This window comes from Gavialis gangeticus, unplaced genomic scaffold, assembly GCF_001723915.1.
Source record: "Gavialis gangeticus isolate Ggan-Ray unplaced genomic scaffold, GavGan_comp1, whole genome shotgun sequence".
NCBI classification, from domain to species: Eukaryota; Metazoa; Chordata; order Crocodylia; family Gavialidae; genus Gavialis; species Gavialis gangeticus.
The window spans coordinates 27,684,492-27,711,697 of record NW_017728997.1 but is presented as its reverse complement, the minus strand read 5'-3'; the positions used below and the strand labels follow the sequence as shown (position 1 = coordinate 27,711,697).

The following is a 27,206-nucleotide window of genomic DNA, read 5'->3' as shown; positions in this document are numbered from 1 at the left end:
CCTCACTCCTGACCCACAGTACCCTGCATCCTGTCAGGGAGTGTGGGGACCCCCCCCTCCCCAGGCTCCAAACCTCACAAACACCCATACAGCCCCCCATACCTTCACAAATTCACCCCACACACACACCCCCACCCATACAAAGTACCTGCATAATTTTGAGTTTTTCTGTACATAATTTTTTTAGTTTTTAGCTGTGCATTTAAAATCACGATTCATTGTGACTAATTTGGAACTAACCGCGATCACATTTTTTAATCATTTGACAACTCTAATAGAAATCATTGACACCTTTTGTTGAACAGAGTTAATTACTTACTGGATATGAGATATAAATATAAAATATGTAGTATGTTTCAGTAATGTTAATTAAAGACTTGTTTAATTAATACTGTAAATATTTGCATGTCTCCAATAAGTTTGACTCTTTTCTCCTGTTACACAATATTATACTATACAGCTTTCAGCTTGATTAATAGTAGGAGGAAAAATGATGATTTTATAATGTAACTGCAGTTATAATACCAGGGGTGGGTAATTATTTCAGATGGAGGGCCGCTTACTGAGTTTTGGCAAGCCATCGGGGGCCGCATGACAGGCAGCCAGGGGCAGATAAATATTAATTTTCTAAACTTTTTAGGAGCCCTGCAGGCCAGATAGACTGGCCTGGTGGGTCACATCCAGCCTGCGGGTCACATTTTGCCCTGTATAAGACCCATGTTTTATATTATTAGAAGTGACCTATCAAAATTGGATTTCACATTTTAATGGAAAATGCAAAATCAGTCATTTTCTGTGAAAAATGGTGGGCTTTGTAATTTTGGTGAGCTCACTGCAGGAAAAAAGCAGGATTTGCTAGGAAGCAAAGGACGGGAAGTCCTAAAGCCTTGAAGAATGGAGGATGAGGGGGAGGGAGGGAGAGGGATCAAACAAGAGGCCGAGCCTGTGACGTAGGATCAGTACAAGAGTCAGTTTGGGGCCTGTCAGGGAAGCAAGAGGCTTTTCACATTCTTTTAAGCAGCCAGGGGCATGCTGCTGCAACATGCTGCAACCTGAGGAGGATCGAGCAGGGTTGAACACTGAAGAGAAATCCTCCAAAAGGGCCAAATACATTTCAACTCTGGACTATGTAAGGCAGTATCCTGCAGGGACCTTGCACATAGATAGAGGCAGATTATTGTGTACCACCTACAATGTGACTCTGGATGTGTCAAGGAAAAACAATATAAATCAACACACAGAGTCTGAGGTGCAAATGAAGAAGCGAAAGGCTTCAGCAGAGGCTGAAGGTCAGAGCAAGAAACAAGTGACCATGTCTTCATTCTTTAAAAGGACCACAGAAAACAGCTTGACAAGGCTTGGCAGCATTTTTCCTCTTGGCTTTCACGGCGGCAAACATCCCACTAGAGAAACTTGATCACCCTAAGTTAAGAGACTATCTGAACCAAAACGTCCCAAATGCTGGCAGTTTTCCATGTGCTAACAAACTTTGCCAAGACTATCTCCCTGCAGTGATTGCTTTGCATGTACAGTCTACAAAGTCTGCATTGGCAGAGTATGAATCCTTTTCCACTGCGGCCGATGAAGCCACTGTCCCTCAAGATAACTGTGTGCTGCACATTTTATTGACCAGGGAGCTAGACAAACCTGCTTAATTTTCAAACAGAGCCAGTCCACATCATGTCAATTTTTCTATCCTGTCTCAGGTTCTAGTGAAGGGAACTGTCAGCTGTGGCTTAGAACTTAACAAGATCTCAGCATTTCTATCCCACAATGCCATGTACATTGTGCAAGGCTTTCTCTCATGTGCGCCAAGGAATGCTGCCCAATGCAGTTCATGTCACCTGCAAGGTGCACATTCTGTCTTTAGTGATATCTGGCACACATGGTTCCTTGAAGTGGATAGCCTGGTGTCCTCCTTCAAGAAAGCCATCAAGCACTGTCTAGGCAATAAGGTCCAGTACCAGGAGTCCCTCACCAGTCAAAGTGGGGACTTGCATGCAACTACGTCACTGACACCAGAGCCTGTGTTCACAAGGTGCAATTTGTGGTTTAATGTAGTTCATTACCACACTGAGTATATGCAGTACTACCATCACACAGTGCATGCTTAAGCTTCATGATCTCCTGAAACAGGGAAACATTCAAGATCAAGTGAAGTTCTTGGTGGAAAATGCCACCTGGTTCATGGAGCTTCTAATGTGTTTTAAAGGCTGGCAGGCTGTGATCCACCATGCACACAACAAGCTGATGGATTTGATAAATTGGGTCAAAGACATGACATTGCAAGAACTATCAACATATCAACTAGGGCTGTGCAAAGTTTCGGTCCCTGATTCAATTCAGTGGAGATTGGGCCCAATTCGGTGGCCGTATCTCTGAATCTGAATTGAATCAGGAGACCCTTTAATCTCTCCGAATGGAACTGGAACCCTCCAAATCAATTTGGAGAGATTTGCAAGAATTCAATGATTCAAACATAAACACAGTTTTAAATATTTTTTCTATATACCTCAAGGTACCAGGCTGTTCATGAATGCTGAAATGCTGGGGTGGATGGAGCATCCCACAGGAGTGTGGGGGGTTCCCCCCCGCGCTCGGCAACAGACCAGGAAGTGGACCAAAAGCACTTCTGGTCCACTTCCGGATTCGCTGCCAAGAACGCAGGGGGCTCCCCTGCACTCCTGTGGGACGCTCCATCTGCCCCAGGATTGCAGTGCTCAGGAGCCACCTGGCACCTCGAGGTATGTAGAAAAAAAATTTTAAGCTGTGTGTATAGCTGAATCACTGATTCTCTGAATCACCACTGAATCTTCAGATTCAGATTTGGCTGAATCGAATTGGGGACAGTGATCCGAATCAACAAATTGAATCACTGTTCCTGATTCAGGCCGAATCCAAATAGAATGCATCTCATTTTGCACACCCCTAACATGTCTGGTTCTCAAAGTAAAAACAAGAGAAGGGAAGCTGTGAAGCTGAACCGGTACTACAAGTATGATCTGTCACTGCTGCCATGGTTCAGACAATCAGGCTGCCTCATTCCTTAGTGCTGTTCACATTTTGGACCCCAACCAGGTACCTGTTCTGAGTTGTGACCCTCACTTTCTGAAATCAGTCCTTAGATGTCAGAAAAAGCATGACAACAAACAACGTGCTGCTTACATGAACTTTGTCAAAGAGTGTCAGGTACCTGTGCCTATGCCTGTATTTTGAGAATCTATCTGTGACCAGTTTCCACATCCATATGCCCTGGCAAAACACTGCCTCACTATTCCAGCAAACTCAGTGGATGCTGAGCATGCCAAACTGGTGTACGGACAAGCGTTCACCCCGCAGAGACAGAGAATGTCAGCAGTAACTCTCACAGGATGCTGCATACTAGAGTTTAACAGTTAGCATGGATCGCCTGTCTCAAGGTTAGCAGAGAATAAATTCCTTTTTATAACATCCTTTAATAAAGTATAAGTGTGGCATCAATTACAATGCGTGTGATGTATAGCTTTAATTTCATAAGACATTTCAGTTTAGAGTTTAATTAAATGCTTAGATTGCTTAATAATGTTTCCATTAATGACTTCCACAGGCTTAATCAGGGTAATTAAACTTTGGTTTCAGTTGGCCCTCTGCCAATCTGCAGGGAGGGGGGGGACTGCCGGGGTCCCTTGGCCAATCAGAGTCATGGGAGGGCCCACCACAATAAGCCCACCAAAATGGTAGCTAACCCTGGAATATGCCCATGAAATTGGCTGCCTATATCCTCAATTTGGATAGATCCCTAATTTTTAGGAGGTTTTAGCAATCAAATGGAGGTCTTTATTTAACCAAATAGCAAGGTTTCAGTCAAAATGAGTTTGGGAACTTTTTGACATTGGAAAATAACTGGCACTGTTTGATTTTCTCTTCCTAAGAATATTGATGCAACGCAGATCTAATCTGTTACTACACTTCTGTTACTACATTGCCAAAATTGAATTTTTTTAAGAACTGGAAATGCAGAATTCAGACTTTATTTTATATCTTGCATATATCTGCCAACAGATTCCATCTTCATAATAACTTCAAAATAACTTTGGAATAACCACTGACCTGAATAATAGAACTTACATAACAATGGGAACCTTAACCAAAAAAAAAATAATTAAACTATCACATAAAATATGTCCGTGTTCATTTTTTAATGTAAACCAGTTACACACTGATGTCAAGCTTACATGTACTTAGATGTGTACCATGTAGTATACAGCACAAAGAAAAAAAAGACAGGGAACAGGAAGTTTACTATCCACAGTTAAATGCGAGGCAAGATCATTTTCACTTTTACCCCCAAAATCATACAAGGTATTCCAGACTGAGATGAAGCCCTGGCTTCAGTAGACTCTCCTTAATTTCAATAGGGTTAAGATTGCACCCAATTTCAGAATGTTCTGTAAGGCTATAAACAGACTTAATCTTTAGAGAGAGATCAGCTGTGCCAGGATGTGTCTTAGCACAGCTGATCTGCTTCAATGGCATCCACAGATGTCACTGGGACTGTCCTCCAACAGGGTGGGGCCCCAGGAGCAACTAAGGCCCAATGCTGTGCCCCTGGTGCCACACCCAAAGTTGGGGCACAGCAGGGAAATGTTGGTGCAGCAGGAATCCCCTGCAAAGGATCCCCTCAATGCACACCTGTAAGCAGAAGAACCCCAATACATGTCCCCTCTGATGGCTTAAGAATGGTATTTGAAGGTTTGCTTTTTGGGAATTGGCCACATATAGGTATAGATATAGGTACTGATGTATGTATGTATATATTAGAATGGTTTAGGATGGGCATTAGGGGTTAATTGATTTCTAAAAGGCTGGTTCTCATATACAGCTTTTTGAGCCTTCAGAAGCAGACAGTCTGTCTAACACAGTAAGGCCAATGGATACACACATAGCCTCGGAAAATGGGGGAATGGGCCACACTGTTCCATAACATAAGGTGAAACCAGCTTGCAAGGCACCAGAGCAAGGGGCCAGAGTTTTCCAGTTTTGGGAAGCAGATCAAATTAGGAGGATACAGGTTAGGACCCAAATTAGGATGCAGGCATGATAGGTTTATGAAAATGGGACTTTGACTGACAACATAGGACATGGACAATGTGTTGAACACAAAGAGACCAATCACCGATAGCCACAGATGAAGAGTTATCAGGAGTCATCAGGAGGGAAGGAGAATACAAAAGCAGAAACTTGAGAGTAGCAAAGGGTCCTCTGCCTGGGTCCTCCTCCTCCCCATCCTTCTCCCCGAGAAGGTCCCTGAGAGAAGGGTCACCAAGATCACCATGGACAGAGGACACACCACCACCAGCCGGTCTCATTCACTCTACTGGAGTGGGGGCTGGGCCCCAGCATACCACCTCCAGGCTGCTGATCTGCTGATATATGACAGCTAAGAGAGAGCCTTAGAGTGAAGCTTACACCCTGGCCAGACATTTCTTGACTCTGATGACAGCCCTAGAATTGGTAGATATATATAGATTGTTTGATTGCTTGTATTGCCTCTTTTCTGTTATCACTGTGTGTGTATCAATACATTTTCCTATTATCAAATGAAAAGGTTGTGGTCAGTCTGAGGGTGCCGCACCACAGAACAAGGCAGCTGGCTCCTAAATCCAGAGCCAACACCCTCTCTGGGAAGAATCTTGTGGTGCACAATAAGCAAGCAGATGTGCTCCCATCTGAGGCATCACAAACTGTGACTACCTTTAGTTGCAATAACATTTCTGGGCACTTGGAAAGTCTGTTTGTTCACAATTTGTGCTGCCATTTGTTCAGTTTTTATGGCAGCACAAGGGCAATGTTTGTTTGCACCCTAAAGGTGGGTCTAGATGAGCGTGGACATTTAGTTCCTTGGGAACAGATAGCGCAGCTCACCTTGCACAGACGCTACTTGTCCACAAGGAATGCCCATACCACATGCATTTTGGTGCATGGCAAATTATGTGGGTGGGGTAGAGGAGGCTGGGGACAGCACTAGGATGGCCCCAGAAGCTTTACTTGGAGTCCCGGGGGCCTCCTAGGGCTGCAGCAGTGGTGATTCTGCTGCGTAGAGCCTGGCCGGCAGTTGCAGTGTGCTGCAAACCATACATGCTGCATGTGTACACATTCACTATGCTGCTAATTAGCATTGGAGTTTTTATTATGCAAAAAATTTCCAGAGTCCAAAAAAAATAAAAAGTGTGCAGCGCATGTGGCTGCAGTGTGTGCCATCTGAAACTGGAGCCATGCTCTGGCTGCTGCCCAGCCTCTACAAGCCCAGACTGCCACTGCTGCAGCCCTGGAAGGCCCCCAGGTGCTGGCCCCAGCCTCTCCTACTCCACCCAGGACAATTTGCCTCACCCTAGAGTACACATGCAGGAGCATGCCTAGAGACAACTAACAGTAACACAAATATGTGCCACTGCTGTTTGTCCCCAGGAAAACACACGTTCCTGCTTGTGGGGACATGCCCTAAGTTCCTTCATTAGGACCCTACATGGACACAGGTGATCACTTATGTGCATGTAGCTGTAGAAAGAATGCCTAACCCAGAAACACTGCTGCTTATTTATTTCTGTGCTACAGAAATACACTGTTTACCTTCCTGAATGCTGCTGTTCACATGCTGGTTTCCTTCCATACTGTAAGATACAGGAAATGTGGGTGATAAGGGCTGTTACATGTCCTAATCTCAGCTCTAATCATAAATATGTTTAAATTCCAAACCTCTTAAATTTAAATACTAAAATACTCACTTTTACAAATAATAAATACTAAATACTCACTTTTGCATTTTATTAATGGGAGAATAGTATTGAATTGTTTTCAGTCAATTACAAAAGACAACTAATTGTCAGCTAGACTAATTGTCTAGCATAGGGCTAGATGTTAAAAACATGTGTTAAAAAGCCCTAATATATCATGTTTTACTTGATTAACAGCTGACTTGCAGAAATCCCAACAATGTGTTCTTGTTTCAGTCTTATTTGCATTGGCAAGCTTTCCATGAGTACTAATCTAGTACCTCACAGGCCTAATCTGCTTGCACTTTATCACAGAAGCAGGAACTGAATTGCAGCAGCATACAGCTTTATTATCAGACGTACCCAATTGCTTATCTGTCATATGTGGTCACAGCAGCTGCATGGTGAGAGCAACTTTATATATATCAGCTTCATGAAAGCAACCTCTTGAACTGCTGCTGGGCCATTCCTGAAGCTATGATATTCTTTGAAAAGTTTATTGTTAAACATCAAGGAAGGTGATAGTGTTCTTTCATAGTCTTATTTTTAAATGTTTTTCCATATGGAAATGAAATTAAGTTTGACTTGCTACAAAGTACACTCCCAGTCTTCCTCTAAGAGCTTTCACTGCCTGAGACACAGCCAGTTTAGATGATGATTGAAAAATGCCAAAGAAACTATAAATATATCATTAATAATTCCTGTGCAATCTTAGCTGCCTAATTAGTTTCTTAGTACACTGTACATTCTTGCACATTATTTGACTCCAGAGACATAATCAATCCTAACCTGATTCAGTACCAGTGGAGCTATAAACAATGGGTAAATTTAAATAGTTGATTGTTTCATAATTCAATGTTGCCTAATGTCTAAAAAAAAATTAAAATATGCCTAATTCACTGAAAAATACAGGAACATTGGGAAATGATAACTTATTGACTATAGAGTACCTGTTATTTGTACACAAGACTTGACATTCTTTCAATCAGTTTTACTTCTGTGCAGATGTTTGAGGGAGTGCTGGCTTCTCATCAGATTCAAAGGTGGATCCAGAGGGGTGCAGTAGTGTGGCTGTACACCACCCCTCATCCCCCACCTCCCACCCCTTTGGACCGGACATAACTGCAGTAGCCTCTGGGAACTTCTTGAAAGTCCCAAAAATACATAAGAATCCACCCTTCCCTCCATGCTCAAAGGCATATCCAATCCCGACATATTCCCTCCTCTCCCCCAGCTGCCACTGCTACTTTTCTCTCTGTCCTGGGTGTAAGGGAAGCTTCAAAGCCACTCCATCTGGGCTGTGTGGGGACTGGACTCAGCTGGGAACAGTGATAGTGGCAGCAGCAGCCACAGGTTGGGGGTGGGTTCCCCACTTTACCCAGTCCCCTTTAAGCAGGCATGGCAAGGGTGAAACCCCCCCACCCTATCACTGCTGCTGCTGTTCCCAGCTGAGCCTAGCCTCTGTGCAGCCCAACTGCAGCAGACGGGTGTGGCTTTGAAGCTTTCTTCTCCTCTGGGAAAGTGGGGAAAATAGCAGCAGCAGGCAAGGAAAGAGGGAGAGGGGAAGAGGCATGCCTTTGAGTAGGACAGGGGGGCTAGAATTCTTACCTGCTTTGGGGATTTCAAAAAAGTCCCCAGAGGTTCCAGTGGCATGGTCTGCCTGCACTGGTGTGTAGGGAGGAGGCTAAGAATAGAGGATGCAGCCGCTCCTGAAGTATTGGTAGCCGTTCCCGCACCTGCCTTTGCCAAATCCTAGATCTGTCCTTGATCAGATTTGACTTCAGAAGTCTTTAAAAGACAGAAAACTCCAGCAAAATGCATCTATAAGGAAGCATATTACATGAGTTATCAGTAAAATGTCAGGAAAAAGGTAATGAAGACTAAAAAAGGTATACTGGGATCCTAGAAATATTTTCTACGTTTATCACTAAATGCTAAAGGCATAAAGTAAAATTATTTTGTTTTAGGCATATTATGATTTTAAGTATGCATCAGTCTTTAACTAACACATCCTCACTGAAATGGACAAAGTGACAAAGCCACCTTGCCATTAAACACTATAGAAAAGCTGGAAAGGAAAACTGGCACTTCCAAAAGTTTATGTTATGTTTTTGCGAAGTACAATGTCTTTAAGTCTCAATAAAAGTCTAAATTCTGAACATAAACTTCTTGATGCACTAGCAAGCACTTCTAAATAGGACAACTTGCAAACATTGACTAGGCATGGTAATTTGGCATAGCTGCCTTTGGACATATAAATCTAATGCAGGCATCAGTAAGCACAGAATCAGACACAAGAAACTGAAAGCCAGTTCACAGCCCTTTTAAATATGTATCTTTATATGTTAAAATCTGTCATATCTAATTGTGGCATCATGTTTGTTTGTTTTGTTTTGTCTTGTTTTTCTCTGAAACTTTCTGTGAGCATTTTTAGGCCAAAACTGGCCTAAAAACTGGCCTATTTCTAAAATGATCTCCTCTATTATTTCAACCACAGCTAACAGTCTGAAGCATGCATTAATCTAGGGAAGTCCTATGTCCTGTATTACGTAAGAGAGGGATGGACAAAATATGGCCTGCAGGCCGCATCCAGCACATTAGGTGCTTTCCAGCCCATGGCACACACCAACAAATAGTACCCCACCCAGAGCTTTTGCCTACGAGGGTGGGAGTGAGGTGCTCACATATAGACATGCCCCAACATACTCTGTAGTGCTTTGCTCCCACCCTCATGGGCAGAACAGCCTGGCCTAGTCAGCAGGCAGCTTTAAGGCAAGGCTGCTGCTGCCACCACTGCTGCAACCACCCCTGGGGGGCCTGCTCAGCTTCCCCAGAGTCCTGCGCGCTCTGGACAGCAGGTAAGGAAGCAGTGGGACAGGGGTGGAACTGCAGCTGGGTGGGAGCGCAGAGTGTGGGGCTGGGGCTGGCAGCAGCACAGAGCCCATGCCCAGGGGGGCAGCGGCAGCACAGAGATTGGGTGGGCAGCATGTGGGTATGAGGGAGGACTGGGGGTGTGGGAACCCCCCCCCCCCCACTCCCCGTGGTGTGCAGCCTTGGCAGGTGGAGGTGGAGCAGCAGCAGCAGGTGGGAGTGCTCTGGGCACTCGTGCCCTCAGCTGGTGGCATGCGGCTTGCACATTGCAGCAAGAAACACAGCCCCTACTGGGCTGTCTCTATCACCAGCATTCTGTGCTGTGCATGCACAGCCGCACATTTGTGCGGCACAGGAGTGAAGCCCCACGTGCTGGAGCTGGCTGCCTTCCCCACCCCTTGCTGCAGGAACTGCACTGGGACCTGCGTGGCAGGGCGCAGGGAAGGCAGCTGGCTCCAGTGCATGGGGTTTCCCTCCCATGCCGTGCAAGTACAGAGGCTGCATGTGAACAGCAGGGAGTGCTGGCTGTAGAGAGGGCCTGGCTGGGCTGTGCCTCTTGCCACAATGTGCAATGCAGGCCAGAGTCATGCGCTGCCAGGCACCAGCGCCAGGCACAAGCACCCTGAACAACCCCACCTGTTGCTGCACCATGGGGGGAGTGTTGGGGGGTTCCACAGCCCCCTGCCCTTGCTCACACTCCACAAATGCCACACATCCACACCTTACCCCCACAACCCCCCCCACATACACAACCCCCCCACAAACCTTATGCCAACACACTCAGCCACACCCCCTCACAAACCTCCCCATACACCCACATACCCACACACAATATACAAGATTAAGAATTTATTTTTGACATGAAGCTGGGGAATGGGAGCCAGCGAGGGCTCGGCTCTCATAGGAGCTCCCTGGGTGCCCAACATGGGGCACAGGGCCCAGAAAGAAGAACCCTCAACTCGAGGCCAATGGCTCCAGGAGGCCTGAGAAGGTATGGGGACCCAGAGGCCAGATCGACAGTCCCCAGAGGAAGGACCGTGAGTTACCAGAAACCCAGGTCCTGCAGGGGAGGTGCTCCCAGGCAAGGGACCCTGGGGGGAATGGGCCTATGGGTAGAAGGCCCTATCCTATTTGAGGGACCAAGTGGCTAGAACCCAGTCTAATATCTGGTAGAGTTATGTTTCCTATGCAGTATCTGTTGTTATTGTTGGTGTTATAAATAGTTGGGTGTATTAATTCTGTATAATGGGCTCTGTAAGGATGTCTTTATTAGCTAACCCACTTGTGGTATAAACTTGCTAGATTGACTGTCCTGGGATCCACCCCTCTTCTGAACCTGAGGCACGGGTCCTTACCTGAATGCCCTCCCTAGGGCCAACTTCCTCCAGCTAACAGACCTTTATATGTTTATTTGTATCTACATCTGTAATTATATCTCTCTTAAAGAGCTATATATATATATATATGTTGGTAACTCAAGAAATTGTATATAGTTAAGAACTTTGGGCTTGTGCTAACTCTATAAAGGAAAGAGGGATCCATTCAAAATTCTGGCATCCCTCTCACTGCACCCCCTCCTGCCTACCCATCCCATCCCAACTGAGAATAGGGCACACCTTTGGGTGTACCTGGGTTACAAAAATGTTACCCTTTGTGTAAAGCAGACAGTTAGCAAACCATTCTGCAACATGTTTTCAAAAATACTCCAGCTCTAACCTTTGTTCAGTTCCTTGTTAAATTGTCCCAGTTTAATCATATACAATAAATGAACCATATTTATGCTGCATAGATGGGGCATAAAAGGACTCCCTGTAATTCACCTAGTAGATATTAAATGCTGACCACTACACACTGGGACTGTATCTTGCAGAATCGTGAGAATTTATAGGCACTATAGAATCTTTTATAGAATCTTTAGCACTGTATAACAGTTCATCAGGGATTAACTTTCTGCTTGGGAAATAAAACCTATTCTCTATGTGTGTAATTCTTATACTTTTAATTTATGGGATGAACACGTTTTAGTTATAAAGGTTTTCAAGGCAACCCCTTATTTGGTACAAATAATTTTCCTAAATGAACAAAGTTACAACAATCACTTTTGGGAAGTGACAAATCCACTTTTGGGGGGATTATCTTAATATTGAAACATTACCTGCTGTTTTTGGGGGTTAGAGAGCACAGATTTGAGCTATAGAAGGCATTATGATCACATTTCCTACTATAGCCTTAGACAGTTCTGAGATATATGCTTCAGGAACAGTAACATTCCTGCCAATAATACATTTTTCATGGACATAGTAAAATCACCAGCAATGACACAGAAAAAGCAGAAATGTTGAATAAGCACTTATTGCTTTTAAAAAAGCTAGATAATATAGTGATACTGCATAATGATGATAATTTCACTGACAATGAATTATAATCTATTAAAATTAAATTATAAATTCAAATAAATGCAACTATATTGACGTCATACTTTTAAAATCCTATGAAATGTTTGACTCAGTATGCACAATGATCAATGAAAATAGTGCTGAGCTAAATCCATATTGCACATATTAAACTAAAAACTAGTTAAATGAAATACTCAAAAGACATCAATGCAGATTTTACTGGCTGGGTCCTATGGAAAACCTATTTGTAGCAACACTTAAATAACATTTTTATCAATGTTCAGAAAAAATATTCAAATCTTAGTGGACAAAGTTGTAAAGGTCAAAAAGATTAATGGCATGGCAATCTGACATGAGAAAAAAAGTCACTTCTAGAATAGTTTGGAAAGTTGAACCCAGTAATACATGAGTTTTGATATATACAGATATCATCTTTATTGACTTATTTTAATTGACTTTTCAAGTTGGTGAACTCCAACCCTGTAGTTTGAATTAGAGAAATCCATCAGAATCGTCCTAACTTGTGCAATGTTACAGCACCAGTAATGTGTGTATCTCATGTTTGGAGTTAAATGCCTGTTGTTTGACAGCCTTTAGTACTGGATGGTATGCCAGATATAGGAAGGAAATAACACTACAGAATCAGAGCAAGGAGATAAGATTATCATGAAAATTGTGCAAGAAACAGGACAACTGGACCTGGAGTATTGTACACAATAAAGAGGATTGCCCTGGGATGAAAACAGTACTCAGGTCTGTATAAAGTTTGTTAGCCATTTTTTGCCACAACTTCACATGGCCAGTTCATGTTCAGTTTCAGTAACATTTCAGAGTCACTTCTTTCCAAGATGTAGAACCCCTCACCCTGAAAATTTGGCCTAAATAAACACATACAGTTATTTCCAAAATTACTTAAATGACTAACTTCCACCTGGGATATTTGTCTAGTCATGTTTGAATACCCAAGTAAGGGCTTATCTGCATCTGTAGGTGCCTAAATACCTTTAAAATTCTGGCCTATACAGATATCTACAGGGAAAAGAATGTCCCTGTATAGGTCTAAAGGTGTATATAAAACAGTGTCTCTGAAAGTGACTCCGTGTCCAAGTGTCCTGTTTCTTGTACAATTCTCATGATAAACTTCTCTCTTTGCTCTGATCCTGAAATGTTTTTTTCCTTCCACCATCCAGTACAAAATGCTCTCAGACAACAGACATTTAACTCTAAACATGAGATATAAACATTAATGGTGCTATAACATTGCACAGGTTAGGATGATTCTGATGGATTTCTCTAATTCAAATGACAGGGTTGGAGTCCACCAATTTGCAAAGTCAACAAGAATAAGTCAATAAAGCTGAAGAGCAAAGGACAAAGCCATTATTCAAAGTTTTTAAAGAAAGTCCGGCGTGATGCATTTTAGACCTTTGTATTATGCTTGTTAGGGTACATCTTCAGTTGGTGTAAATCAGCATAATATCATTGATCAGGAACACCAAATACCAAATTTACTTGATTCCAAGACAAGTTTTTTCTATTTACTTGATTCTAAGACAAGGGTTTTCCTTCATTTAACATGGGGGGAAGCCCCTCATCTTGAAATCAATTACAAAATGACAACAGGAAGGCTGCTGCTGTGGCTCTGGCTCCAGTTCCAAGCCTGGGTGAGGGCCAGAGTCAAAGCTGCTGCCTGTGTCCCACTACTCTTCCCCTATAGCCTTGGATCCCTGCCTTCCTGTCTTCTCCCTTGCTCCCCCTACCCCATCTCCCTTCTGCTCTTTCCTCCTTACCTTTGGTCCAGCACTGCCAGGCTCCTTCCCTGCTGGGGCATGGAGGATGGCCCCAGCCAGGAGCTATAACAGCAGTGCAGAGTCAGCACCACAGCTACAGGGTGGGGCTAAGGCCTTGCTTTGTGCCCCAGGCTGCAGCAAGGATGGAGCCCGCTGGTGCCAGAGCAAAGGTAAAGAGGGAGAGGGAGGGAGCAGGATGAAGCTTGAAGGGAGATATGGGGGATGGCAGGGCAGGGACCCTAGATTGCAGGTATTGGGAGCAGAAGTGGCTTAGAGGGAGGTAGAAAGGAAAGCGGGGGCAGGGGCCTGAAGCAAGGTTGTCTCTGGACAAGAGACAACTTCATCTTTAATCATCTTTTGTCAGTTAGTTCATAAATGCAAAACTTGGGAACAGTTTATAAGAAAGAGTAAATATGTTAGCGTATGTGGAGTAAAAAACCAAGGTTAGGAGTGGAAGCTGCTGCCCCTGAGTACATACAAAGTTTTACCTGTGTAAATATTTTAAACCTTCTGAGAAAACTGTCTAGATAGACTAAGTATAGTATAATCAAAAGAAACAATAAAGGGAATGTGAATAGAAACAAAAAATCATGCCACCGTGTTTGATTTGTAATGCTGTTTTACTATATTTTGTATATTTAACATGGGGAATATCTTTAGAAGATCAAATACTACAAAATAATAAATATTTTATATAGTTGTGTTCTCCCTGCATAATTATAAGGTAAATACTACTAAAATATAAATACTGCAAAAGACTACACTTGTGCTTAAACTTTAAATACACAGGTCATCCCATTGAGCTCAAATATGTGAGCTGTCCCAAAAACCTGTGTTTTAGAAGTTAACTCAAAATGGAATCCTGATGCCGCTAAAGTCAATGGAAATTTTTCTACCAATTTTATTTGGTCAGGTCCTTTATCTTGTGTGTTCCAATATTAGCAAGTTAGTGGCATAAACCTCCAAGTTAACTCCAATTATTTTACATGCCAATTCTGTAACCTTACACAAACTTTCTTCTCTGCATTTGGTACTAGATAAGTTTAAGGAACCATCTTTTCTAGACACACTTCACCCATGTCACTGAGGTGCACCATATAACATTGAGTTACAAGCTAAACATTACCTTCTCTGACAGAGCTTCTTCTAATGTTGCCAGCGCTGTGTCTGTGTTACTGGAATCTGTCTGCAATGATTTCACTCTGTCTTTTAGATTGGTTAGTTGTTTGTCTTTATCCCTAAGTTGCTCCTGTAGATTTTCAATCTGAAAATAAAAACAGATCACAGTAGTCATCAATATTGTCTTATCATTCACGTAGGGGAGTGGGCCATAAGCCCTTTTAAATTACCTGAATGTGCATGTTTATGATGTATCTCTCAGTTTAAACACTTAATTTAATATTAATAGTTGTATTAAAAATGCTGCATTATTCCAATAAAGTGGAGATGCAGATCTTCCATTTCAACTCCATCATCACTCTTCAATGTCCAATCCATGTAAAGCCGATGTATTTAGCTCTATCCTACTTAGGAAATACTGGGAAAGATGAGGATGTAGGTAGAATGGTCTGTTTGAATACAACAGGAAAGGGGGAAAAGAAGAGGCAAAGTGTCTCCAGGATTGACAAGAGGGAAGGTGACTTAAACTTATCTATCCAACACTTCCCTCAATGACATGCAATCTTGACATCATTTTCCATTTATTCTACCTAGATGAGGTTCATATATTGGATGGTGCCCACTAATAGCTATAGTGTTTGCCCCAGTGGGTGCTCCAACATGCTATAAAAGCCTTGTCTCTGTGTACCCATATTCAATGTGGTATTCACACAGTGTTGACTGAAGAGACATTTGCACAGGAGACTGAGTGGAGAGAGCACCAATTGGCCAAGGGAGCCACATCTGTATACCTATATATATTTCCAGGTCATGCTCTCTGTGACTGTGATCTATTATGTACCCCTATAGAAGAATTTACAAACTACTTGTGAGGTGTGGTTTATCTAAAATGTGTCACTGTTTGAACTGGGCAGTCCAGTGTCCCACCCTTAACCACCAGTTTGCTAGCATGAAAGTATTCTTATTGATAGGTAAAACTTTTTGCATAATATTTAAAGCAAATATATAGTAACAACATATAGATCAACAATGAGGAAAACTTATTTGTGTAATGTATCAGAATATCTCCATTTCCATATAGGCATTATGAAACATATTCAGTTCTCAGTGCCTACGAAGCTCCCATTTTTCTCAAAGGGAGTCATGCCCACAGAAATATGGCAGGAACTGAATCTGAAATAATGTGCCAAATCTTCTGTGCGCTTAACAAATCCTGTGCCATAAAATCTTTTTGTAGGTAACTGATTTAAAAGTAACTGCATGTAAAGCTCTTTATATTATCAACAGCAGCCTCTTAATAAGAAGAGCCTGTGACACGGATCAAGTTAAACAAGTCTGAAACATCACATTTGGCAAATAAACCATGTACTGGCAGCAAACCAACCACTTTTATCCATTATCTATAGCCTGAGAACAAACAAGTTAAATTGCAGATTATGACTCTTGAACATTACTGGTAGCATGGGTATTCTCCTGGGGATTACATTACTTTATCATTTATAGCATTATTTTATTTCTCTCACTTTATTTCATGTACTTCTTATCTTAAAAAGAAAAAAAAAACTGCTACCCCACCAACTCTGTATAAGCAATTTATTCATTTAAAAAATTTTAAAATGTCAAGGAGGCAAAGTAATACAACTTTCAGACATGTGCATTTAAAACATGTCTGTTCCAAAGAACTGTTGTAAAGGAATCACTTACAAATAGCAATTAATTAAGGGAGAGAATTGAAAAAACCCAGAGAAGGTAAATTTTCTGAACAGGTAAAATGATGCAGAACATGCACTAAAATAAAAAATGTACCAGTAGGCATGAATCCTAAATCATAATGGGTTATATCATAATAACTGGAATATACATGAACCTGTACAGAAGCTTGCAATGTTCTGATTCTTGAATTCATAGTCTAGGAGAACATGTGTCACATTATTCCCTTAATTATTTCTTTGTGTGTCTCATGCAGACCTTCCCTCGTTATGACAATTAATTCTAATTCTCTTATCAAATCCTCTCTGGGAGTTAGAATCAGGAATTCTAGGTTATAACCCCAGCTCTAAAAATGACTCTGAGACCTTAAGAAGGCCACTTTACCTAATCTGCTTCAGTACAGCTGCTATATAAAACTGGTATAAAAAGAGTAAAGCTTATCTTTGTGAATTTTTTCAAATGACAGGAAACCTTCAGAAAAGTATGCCTTTAGATAATGTGATTATAGCGACACACAAAATAGTCAGAAAAATGTTACCCCAGAACAAGACAAGTTCCATACACTGATCTCGGAACTGAATTTCATCTATAACATGGATGTTAGCTGTATTTTAAGAAATAAATTATCACCTATGGATGCTAAATTATGACATTATAAAGGACAAAGGAGAACATACCAATAGTTCATCACCTATAAAATATATATACAGCCATACGTGCAAAAGCAGCAACTTTACTTTTCTGGCTGTTGTCCAGGTCATACCTCCATAGAACAATTAAAATAAGAAATGTGACATACTTATGTCAAAACTAGATTAATGAAGACATCTCCATTTGTGGAACTGATCCTGTAATAGCAGAACCCTTGGTCACGTTTCTTCATTGTTATCATTTTATGTCTGCGTGCATTAATCCCAAAAATACACATGCAGAAGGTAGATATCAATGTATTTATGGCAAAGTTCACTAAGCTAATTAAGAATATACTACACCTGGCCATTATTCAGGCAAGCAGCAGCCACCAGATAGCACTGGCTGTTAGTATTGATTACAGGGAGCTTAATAAAGAAGCTGTCCAGGACCTTTATCCTCTTCTACTCCTAGATGAAGTACAGAGCTGTTTGGCTGGTAGAAAGTTAAACATGCAGCAGTGTTAATGGCTAAACAACTACATCTTTATGTTCATACGACTTTATGCATACAGATACTGTCACTCAAGCCTACATGCTACAGAAAGAACCCCCCCGCCCCTTCAAGTGTATCTCTTTGATCTACCCTTTCTTAAATATAAACACATAGTTTAGGTACTTCATTCACTTTCACACTAAAGTGTCTCCAAGATTTTTACCACTTACCCTTTCCAGGCAGTTTTATAAAACACTTTTTTTCCCCCTTAATACATTATAGATTTGACTGGCCAAGCAACTGCCACAGATTTCCTGTCACTAAGTTACTACTGAATGTACATAAAGCCTAGAGTTTGTGGATCATTTCATGGCTATTTAAAGTCTTTATAACTAGAGTCCTATAAACTGTTGAAAAGACCTGCATAATTCTGAATAAATAGATACCCTTAGTGTTATAATGCTTTATTACAGTCTTCTAGTGGTCCCAATAGACTACTTATACAGAACAAAAAAGATAGCTCTTTTCTAGCCTTTTATAGATGGCGTAAAATCCTATAACACATTAAGGCTCAGTAGCAGTAAAGCAAATAAAACTGAACATGGGAGCTTGTCAATTTATAGTAAAACAAATTAATCAGAGAACTGTGTTATAACATTTTGTAAAACAACTTCTGAGATGCTTAAGCAAACATTGGTTTAAAGTAATGTATTAATCACATTACCTGTACCCTCCCATTTTTAATAGGGAGCAATTTTTTTAACCTCCCATATGACATTTATTCAGGACCTGGAAATCTGGCAAAAACATTGAATATGATCAAAACTGCAAACACAATGATCCAGTGAGGCCTTAACCAAGGAACTGCTCCTCTCACATAATTGCAAATCAACCTCAGGGATGATCAGCTTGTTCCACATTAATCACTAAGGTCTAGCACACAGATTAATGCAGCTGCTCCTACATCATCTCTCATTAATTTAACATTAATCTGGAAAATGTGCATTAAATATGGTATTCAAAATCAATTCAGGTGGAAGATACCAAATAGATCAGTGTTCCAGTTCTTATACGAAAAACATTACCTGTCATGTAGAGCACATTTCAGTCCTCCTTCAGCAAAATTCCTACTTGTTCCAGTCAGCTTTCCTACTTAAAAACTGTAGGATTAAAATCTCAATTCAGGAAATCTTCTCTATTCATGACAGCACTTAAGCATATGCTTAAAGTTAAGCAAATATTTCATGGTTGTTCTTAATCAGGACCTGACTCCTTACTTTGACAAACTTCAGCAGCTGCACAGAGTAGACCACATCCTGTTTCTGCTGAAATCATCAGAGATTTTGCCATTCATATTACATAATTGTGCCATACTTCACACATGGAAAACAATCTTTACTAAAACACCTCAAAGACTTCAATGGAAGGAGAATTAGGCCATTACTACTGTAACAGCTGAATGGGATTTAGAGATTTTATTATGAACCTGAAGCCAGGTCCCCTCATTGTGTAACTCTACCTAGTTCAAAAGTTTATCAGAAGAAATTTGGTCCAAGGCAAAAAACAATTTAAGTTATCATAACAAATGTTGGTATTGGGACAAACCTTGATATTAAAAAAAAATCTGAAAGTATATATTTTAGGGGGGGGGGGAAAAATCAGTCAATGGAAGATATTACTGAGTTATCATTACCAAGAACAGAATGTAATAATTAATTAAATCTAAATGGGGATAGTGGGAGGTGGGGGGTGCTGACTTGTTTTCAGATATATATATACTAGTATGACTGGGGGTGGTAACCAGGGTGCCAATGCCAGGTTCTGACTTAAGGGTGTGCCACTTCCCTTGGTAGTCCAGCTGTGAACTATATCCCATGCCTCACCATCATCTAAGTGCAGAACTGCCCAGCTACACCTCTGCAGAAATATGTTCCATTTTGAAGGATGGCTAGGTCAATATGTCAAATAGTACTGTTCCAATATTGCACCATAGCTCAAAATTCTACCTCCCAAGATACAAAAAATTATCACTGTGGGAAAGAGACCCTGACTTGCATTGGTTTTATGGAAGGAGCATTTTGTGCGCTCCACATATTTTCATCATTAGCAATAGAACTGATGAGAAAATTCCAATTTTGATGTGCAGATATACAAATATGCCTGATAAAAATAGGGAAAATTTTGCCCTGATTGACCCTTAGTGTCTTGAACATGTCAGGGTTAAAACTGAAGTCTCTACAAGCTTCCTTGCTTTTGAGTATTACTGGATCACTAACCTCCCCAAGGAAACTGAAAGGAATCTGTATGTAGAAAAGGTGCTGGAAAGATATTATGTAGGACAGCTCACTGCTATAAACGATCTCCAGTAATATTTTTGCTCATGTGTACATTTTACATAGATACAAAAATAGGATATATGTGTTAATGAGTTAATAACTTTTTATTTTATGGCATGTGTATTAGTCACATCCAAGATTACATTAACTGGTACTCAGAGGACTGCACTTCATGTTTCTTTACTTTCAAACAAGTATTAATGATTCTAACAACTACCTCATGACACCCTGTGGAACACTTAAGTTATTGCACATTTCAGCTTCATCAAGCTATGTTCTCAAACAGAGAGGGAAAAAGCAGAAGAGTGTTTCCAAAAACACATAATCAATATTCAAAGTTGGGATCTGTTCTTTTATTATCCACAGCCTGACCTACCCATTCTAGGCACCCTAAATTAAAGCACTTACTTCCTATGCACAGTGCTCATCTGAATTCCAAAACATTTACACGATTTCCTTCCTCTTAAAACTAATTTTAAAATACAATTGAAGCCTTAACCAAGAAAACATGTTCTAAAGTACTACAGCGTATCACAAAATTCGCCCTTCAGAGGTAAAGAGAATAGGCAGCAAATTAAAAACATACCTATTGAAACACAACTGTTTTAAAATAAATCATTCAATATATGGCCCACAGGTAAAGTAAGAAGCACAAGGAATGGTTAGATTATTCCTTCTACTTACACTGGGTTAAACGGGTGTATATGAAAAAAGATCCAGGTCCAAGGACAGACCCTTTCTTTCAGAGGATGGACAATACTGGCTGAATAATGATCTGTTAGTGTGTACAAGACGCTATGGTTACCTAACCCTGAACAGAATTCTCCATGGGGTTAGAGAAGGCAATGGGGTTTAGTATTCTTTAAAATTAAACACTTACAACATAATAAAGTCTTTAATTCTTCTCAGGCTTTTAAGACTGAGAATGTTATGGTTATCTCACATTTTTAGAGAGAGAAGGACACGGGTGTTACACACAGAAAAAAACAGAGGAAAATGATTTCATTATTTAAACTTCTCATGCTATGACTGATTTTTGTGAACAATCAAAAGCTTTCTAAACCTTGATTTATAACAAGTATTCTTAAATACTTTTTCATAGGTATAGTAAGGACTTTTTTTAAAATCAGAAGTTAGCATTCAGCCGAGTTGAGGTGGTGATTTTATTTCTGACTTGTACAAAGTTGGCATGGTAGGATGTGCATTACCATCAAGATTGGACAGCATATAGCCTCCACCTACCTTAGCTGTAGTGATATCATTCCATTATCTCTATAAAAATAAATGGATCTACTCCCAATATTTAAATACATATGTGCATTTTACTAATTTTAAAAGAGCAGTATTCCCATTAGAAAAAGCATTATATGCTTTCAGCTAAAAGTCTTTTCTATTGGCCATCCTGTCAGTAAACTGCAAGTGCTAATCCTGTCACTTTTTCTGGGGACTGTCTCAGGAATGCTTCTTAAACACTCAAGGGATTAAATCAAATCTCACCTGCAGACAGGCTTTTTAATTCTACAGAAATCTAGGATCTCCAAAGAAAATTACTTTCATTATCTAAATTAAAGCCAAGATATTGTATGTTGGAATCTGCAACAAAATAATAAATCAAAGAATGCTTTTTTCTTTAAAATAATTTGCCCTTTAAAAATATGTATGAAGGTGTTATACAAGAGAGAATTTTTCATAGATTTTCCCCAAGGCCTTCTTTTAAAACTTCTAAATCTTTGCTAAAATAATTAATATAGCCTAATATATTTTCCATTTGGATTTGGATCTGTTGGGCTTTAAAAGACTGAAACAACAAATATTGGGTAATACAGATTCTTGGAGTTTGTTTGACTCTTCTTAGTTTCTCTAGACCCAATTCAGTTTCTGAAATTTGTATCACATTGTGCCAGGAATCATGCATGTTCCAGTAAAGTAAATTTTAAAAAATGTAAGATTAGTTTAATAGCAAAACCCAAAAACAAACAGAACTTGTGGTTATGAAATCTTTTCATTATTTAGTAAAATGCATATGTATTTGAAGAAACCAAATTCCAAGCAGCATGTTGCAAATTTTCTAACATTCTAATGAAAACAGCGAACGTTGAACAGAGCTTGAGAAAGATTTAAGCAAAACAATATTTGCACAATAGAAAAGATATTCGTAGAAGCAAACAGAATTTCAGGGTCCCCTCCTCCCATCGTAGATATGCTCTGTTCTACAAGGAGTGTTTTTGTTTTTTTGAATGTTAATACTGAGAATTTTAAACCTCAACATTCATTCTCCAACCTTTACTCCTTCCCACAGAAACACATGTACATATGGAAGAATAGAAAAATCAACTACTAAGCTGAAAAGTGAGCAGTAAAAGTAGTCCAAATGCAAATACCCAACATGGCTATTTACACACAATTTATTTTTTATAGGTTAGTATGACTCATGGTAAATGTTCTGTTTCATACAGTAAATGGTCCATTGCAGACACATCTCAACATATTGCCAAATCTGATACCAGCAAAAAAATAGCTTTGAGTAGTCTAGCACAATGGAGGCATTTAAAGCTACAGAGCTGTACTAACATCTACGCATTCTACAGCTTAAAAAAATACTGTAATAATGTTCTTAATTAGCATTTTCATTTAGAATTAAAGATTTCTCTCAAAAAAATTGGGGGTTAAGGTTTTTTTCTCTTCACCAAAACATATTGAAATAAAGTTGCTACCTGTAAGGGAAATGGGCTATTTTTTGGAAAGCACCATTTGATTTATAGCCAAAAGTGTTTCTCAGAATGAGACAGTCATCAAGTATAAAATGAGTCAGAAAATATTTTAAATATTGTATTAATATATTTTATGGTAACTATTTTACATCCTGATCTAGTAATAAGAAAAATCAGTTCACCTCCACAACCCTCCCTCAGTTTTCATGTCACAAATGTTACATTTTTATTCCATTTGATTAGGGGTTTCATTAACAACATGTTTTCATCATGCACATCTTTTGTTTGACATTTCATAGTTGTCTAAAACACGGAAACATACGGATACATTTCTAATGCAAATTTATATATATTTAAAATAGTCAAAATATATACATAAAACAATTCAATAACAACATTAAAATTAATTAGAAAAATATAGTCAAATACAGGATATTTCTTAGAAAACTGAAAGCTGCTATTTACAAAGTAATATTTTAAAAGTATGTTTTTCTGCTTGCAATTACATGTGAGAATTCATCTTTTACTATTCTTATGCCTTCATCTAGGTACTAAGAAAATGGTCTTCACATCTTTTCAAAGAATGCTAGGACTTTCTTGAATTTTATATGAATTTCAATAATGACCATAGTTTATGATCCATTAATCTATGGAGGGAAGATTTTTGTCCTTCTCATGCCAGCACTTTGCTAATAAGCAAGAACATTTTCTATACATTTCTGAGATTATTTTTAATGAAATGGTGTCTCCGGCAAAGCTATCATAGGGCCCAAAGGGATGCTTTACCCTTAGAGTTCCTCCAGTCCTTTCCATTGAAGACCCCTCCAGAATGTCAGTGTTTTAAGGCTCTCCAGGGTTATGTAGAAGTATCAATTCTACCATGTCAACAGAAGTCTGAATTACTAAAAGCAAATCAGTTACATTCAGAGAGTTCACTGCAATCCATTTCATCCTATAGTCCAATTTGTCTCCTTCTAACAAAACATTTATATAAGGAAAATCTGACAGAACCTGATAGAGTTGTCAGGCAACTATTAGGTGACGTTATGGAAGAGGTCGAGTAGACAGGGACATGGACCTCTCAGCTGAGGAGATCCTAAGGATCTGAAGGGAGCTAAAGATCAAAACCAATGGAAGCAAGAAACATTCACAGAGCAGATGTGCCCTCTGAATGGTTTTGTTGTCCCTAACTTCCTTAGACACCACAGTTTTTTCTCATGTAGTCTTAGTATTGCAAAACATGCTGTGCCAAGTATTAACCCTCATGTTAACCTGATGACAAGAGACAACAAAAAGGCAAGAAACAAAGAAAGGACAAGAAACAAAGAAATGCCCACACTTATCCTCTTGCTTCTTTTTATGGTACTAATATGTTTAAATATCAGAAAAAGTACAATATAGCTACCAAGAAAACATAATGTATTTACATTAAAAATTCTTTTCTCAGACATCTCAATTATGTATAAAAAGATAGGAGGACTCATAAAGGTGATCGAAAAATTCTGACTATTTTTTTTGTAATTTTTGACTTTAACTATTTTCTTTAAGAGATTTAGTAATTTGGAAAAATGACAGTTTTGAAATCATTACGTTATAGCCCACTTTTAGCCGATTCATCTTTTATCTTCATCCACCTTTTCCCTCATCTTATTCTTTGCCACCCTTATTTGTTGCACCTTGTCTTTAATTAAGCTCTAAATTCTTGGGGTATAGAAAATGTGAACCTTTGAGTTTGTGCCAGTCCCTAAGCAACATGGGGCCCCATTAGTGAGAGACAGCTATCAGCATGTATAGTTCAAAGGAAAAAGGCAATGTGATGTTTATGGCTGACCCTATCTTATAAGGTTGAATAAGCAAAGAAAAGATGAAAGCAGTGACTCAATATTGTTCTTTTACACATACAAATGCTATATAGTCTGCTTAAGTACAAGACTGGTATAAGATTAGGACTCAACAGAAAGCTTAGAACAAAGTAATAGCCAAGGGGACAGATTTTGCTTTGGTTACAAACATAGCAACCCACTGTCTTAAATGAGTTGTATTTTATCTCTTCAGGAATATAAAAAAGTTGTATTAGTTGCCATGTACAAAAGAAAGAATTATAAGAAAAGGAATTTTCACTAAATACATCATTCTGTATATGTAAAGTGTGACACCCTTACGGACAAGAAGATTGAGCCAGAGAAAACTTTTCCTTTTGAGTGATCACTGGGCAGAATTTCATTTTCAAGTACATTAAACAGCCATTTAGCAAAGATGCATAACCTGTCTTCTATTTGTTTAAGCACTCAGTATTTTCTAAGTTCTAACTATGGCTGATCTCTCCATATTCACTTCTAGCAAAAGAAATCTATTTCTGCATTTCGAACTAACATACCACAAAGCTTACTTTAAGGGTCTTTAAACATTGGTGCTTTCAGCTCAATCTCCTACACAATTAATCTTCATTTGCTTAGTGTCTGTTGTTGAAAAAATACTGTGTAGCCCCTTCTGTATATGACTTACATGTTAACCTTTTATTGAATTTAATTATAGATCACCCACGTGTACATGTTCCTGTACCAGCATAAAAATAATGCAGACTATTAGGCTGTCCCAAATAGCTTGCTTTTTGGAATGTTTTACAATGTAGAACAATACAGTAATAAACAAACACTGTCACTAGCTGCCACTGAAAGTTTATTAGAACAAATGAAACTTGGTATAGAGGGAATGATTTTTTTTTCTAGGAAATAGTTTATTGGACAAGAAATTCCATTCTAGTCTTACAAAGCAATTCACAAATTCAACCCAAATTCACCACATAGCTTCAGCTAAAATTATTTTTGCTACTGTTGCTCACTGTTGTCTAATTTTATTTGGAGGATTTGAACCTCAATCTCCCACTTTCCAAGGGAATGTTCTAATCATGCAGCTAGAGGGTATTCTGGGACATTGTACTCACTAGGCATGTCTCCATGAGATGCTAACTGCGCGGTAGCTTAATAATATTGTGCAGTAGTGCATAACAGCATGAACAGTGCTAATACACTACTGCACAGTATTATTAGACTACCATGCAGTAGCATCACTAAAAAGGCATGTGCTGGTGCTACTGCACAGTAATGTCAGTTACTGCACAGTAATTTAGTACTTGATGATACAAGTACTCAATTTAATGCAAGTACTCAATTTAATACTCATTAATTCAACTACTGTGAATCAATGAACATGTAGACGCGCCTACTCTCTCCTCTTGATATTGTTCTATTGTGAATAAAAAAAACAATTGCTGAAGAAGAGACTGGAACCTACATACCTAGAACCTCCTAACCACTGTTACCACCAGATATGACAGTGATTCTTACTCTTTGCTTCAATGAGTATTTATTTTATACAAAGTGGATTGGTTAAAAGGAGTGACTGGGAGTGTCCCGGAAAACTGTATACCTAGTGATTAGATTTTGAATCACATACTTGCTTTGAGTCAAGCAGATAGTGGATTTGTACTCAGGACTCTGACCTTTCAGATGAGTGTCCTCACCATGAGGCTTTATATTTTCATTGTGGTAGCACAAAGAAAGGCAACTATATCAGTTCAACTCCCCCATTTATTTTTTTCAATTTCTTGGTTTGGTTGCCAAACTGAAAATCACCTAATATTTGCACACAGCTACCTTAATATACATTCCTCCCTGCCTAGTCAAATATGCTAGTACACCACTTTAACTAGTTCTGGAAAATACAAAGATGAAAGTGCATAAATGAGACAAAGCAATCAAGCGAAGAGCAAAAGCATGGAGGAGTGTCATACAAGGTGAAAGCAGAGATACAGATAGATGGAAAGTGCAGGGTGCTCAATTTACAGTCCGTGGGCCAAACGGTGCCCACAGAGCCTTGGAATCCAGCCCACAGTGCTCCCAAGAGGCAGGAAATTTGGTGGCAGGAAGCAGTGGTACTACTGCCATCCCTGCACATGGCCAAAACCATAAATCCAGCAGGGCAGGTAGGAAATGAGCCACAACCCTCCCCCAACATGGCCAGATTGGGGTTAGGCCACACCCCCATCCCTCTGCAAAGCCAGATTAGGGACAGGCTGTGTCCCCTTCTCATCACAGAGCTAGATCATGCCCCATCCCCTGGGGCAGCTGGTTCAGGGCCAGCTCATGCCCCCTTTACCACCCCCTTCCCCCCCCGCATGGCTGGGCCATGCACCCTTCCCTCTGCCTGACCAGGTTGGGGCTGAGCCAAGACCCTCCCATCACAGGACTGGACTGGAGCCAAACCAAGCTGCCTCCCACTGCAGGGATGGATTAGGACTGAGCCAAGCCCCTTCCTGCCATGGGGCTGGATCAGGACCAGGCTGACCCACTCTACACAACCAGATGGCACCTGCCGTGGATCCACCAGCTGGATC

The 27,206-nt window shown here is 40.0% G+C and overlaps 1 protein-coding gene across 1 annotated transcript in view; it reads right to left on the bottom strand.

Annotated features, from left to right (window-relative positions):
* ERC2 (ELKS/RAB6-interacting/CAST family member 2) overlaps positions 1-27,206 on the bottom strand; it is a 1,129,221-nt gene that overhangs the window by 553,740 nt on the left and 548,275 nt on the right. The window contains exon 9 of the mRNA XM_019505002.1: positions 14,936-15,073. Within this exon, the coding sequence (XP_019360547.1) occupies positions 14,936-15,073 (138 nt within the window). The remainder of the gene's footprint in view (positions 1-14,935; positions 15,074-27,206) is intronic.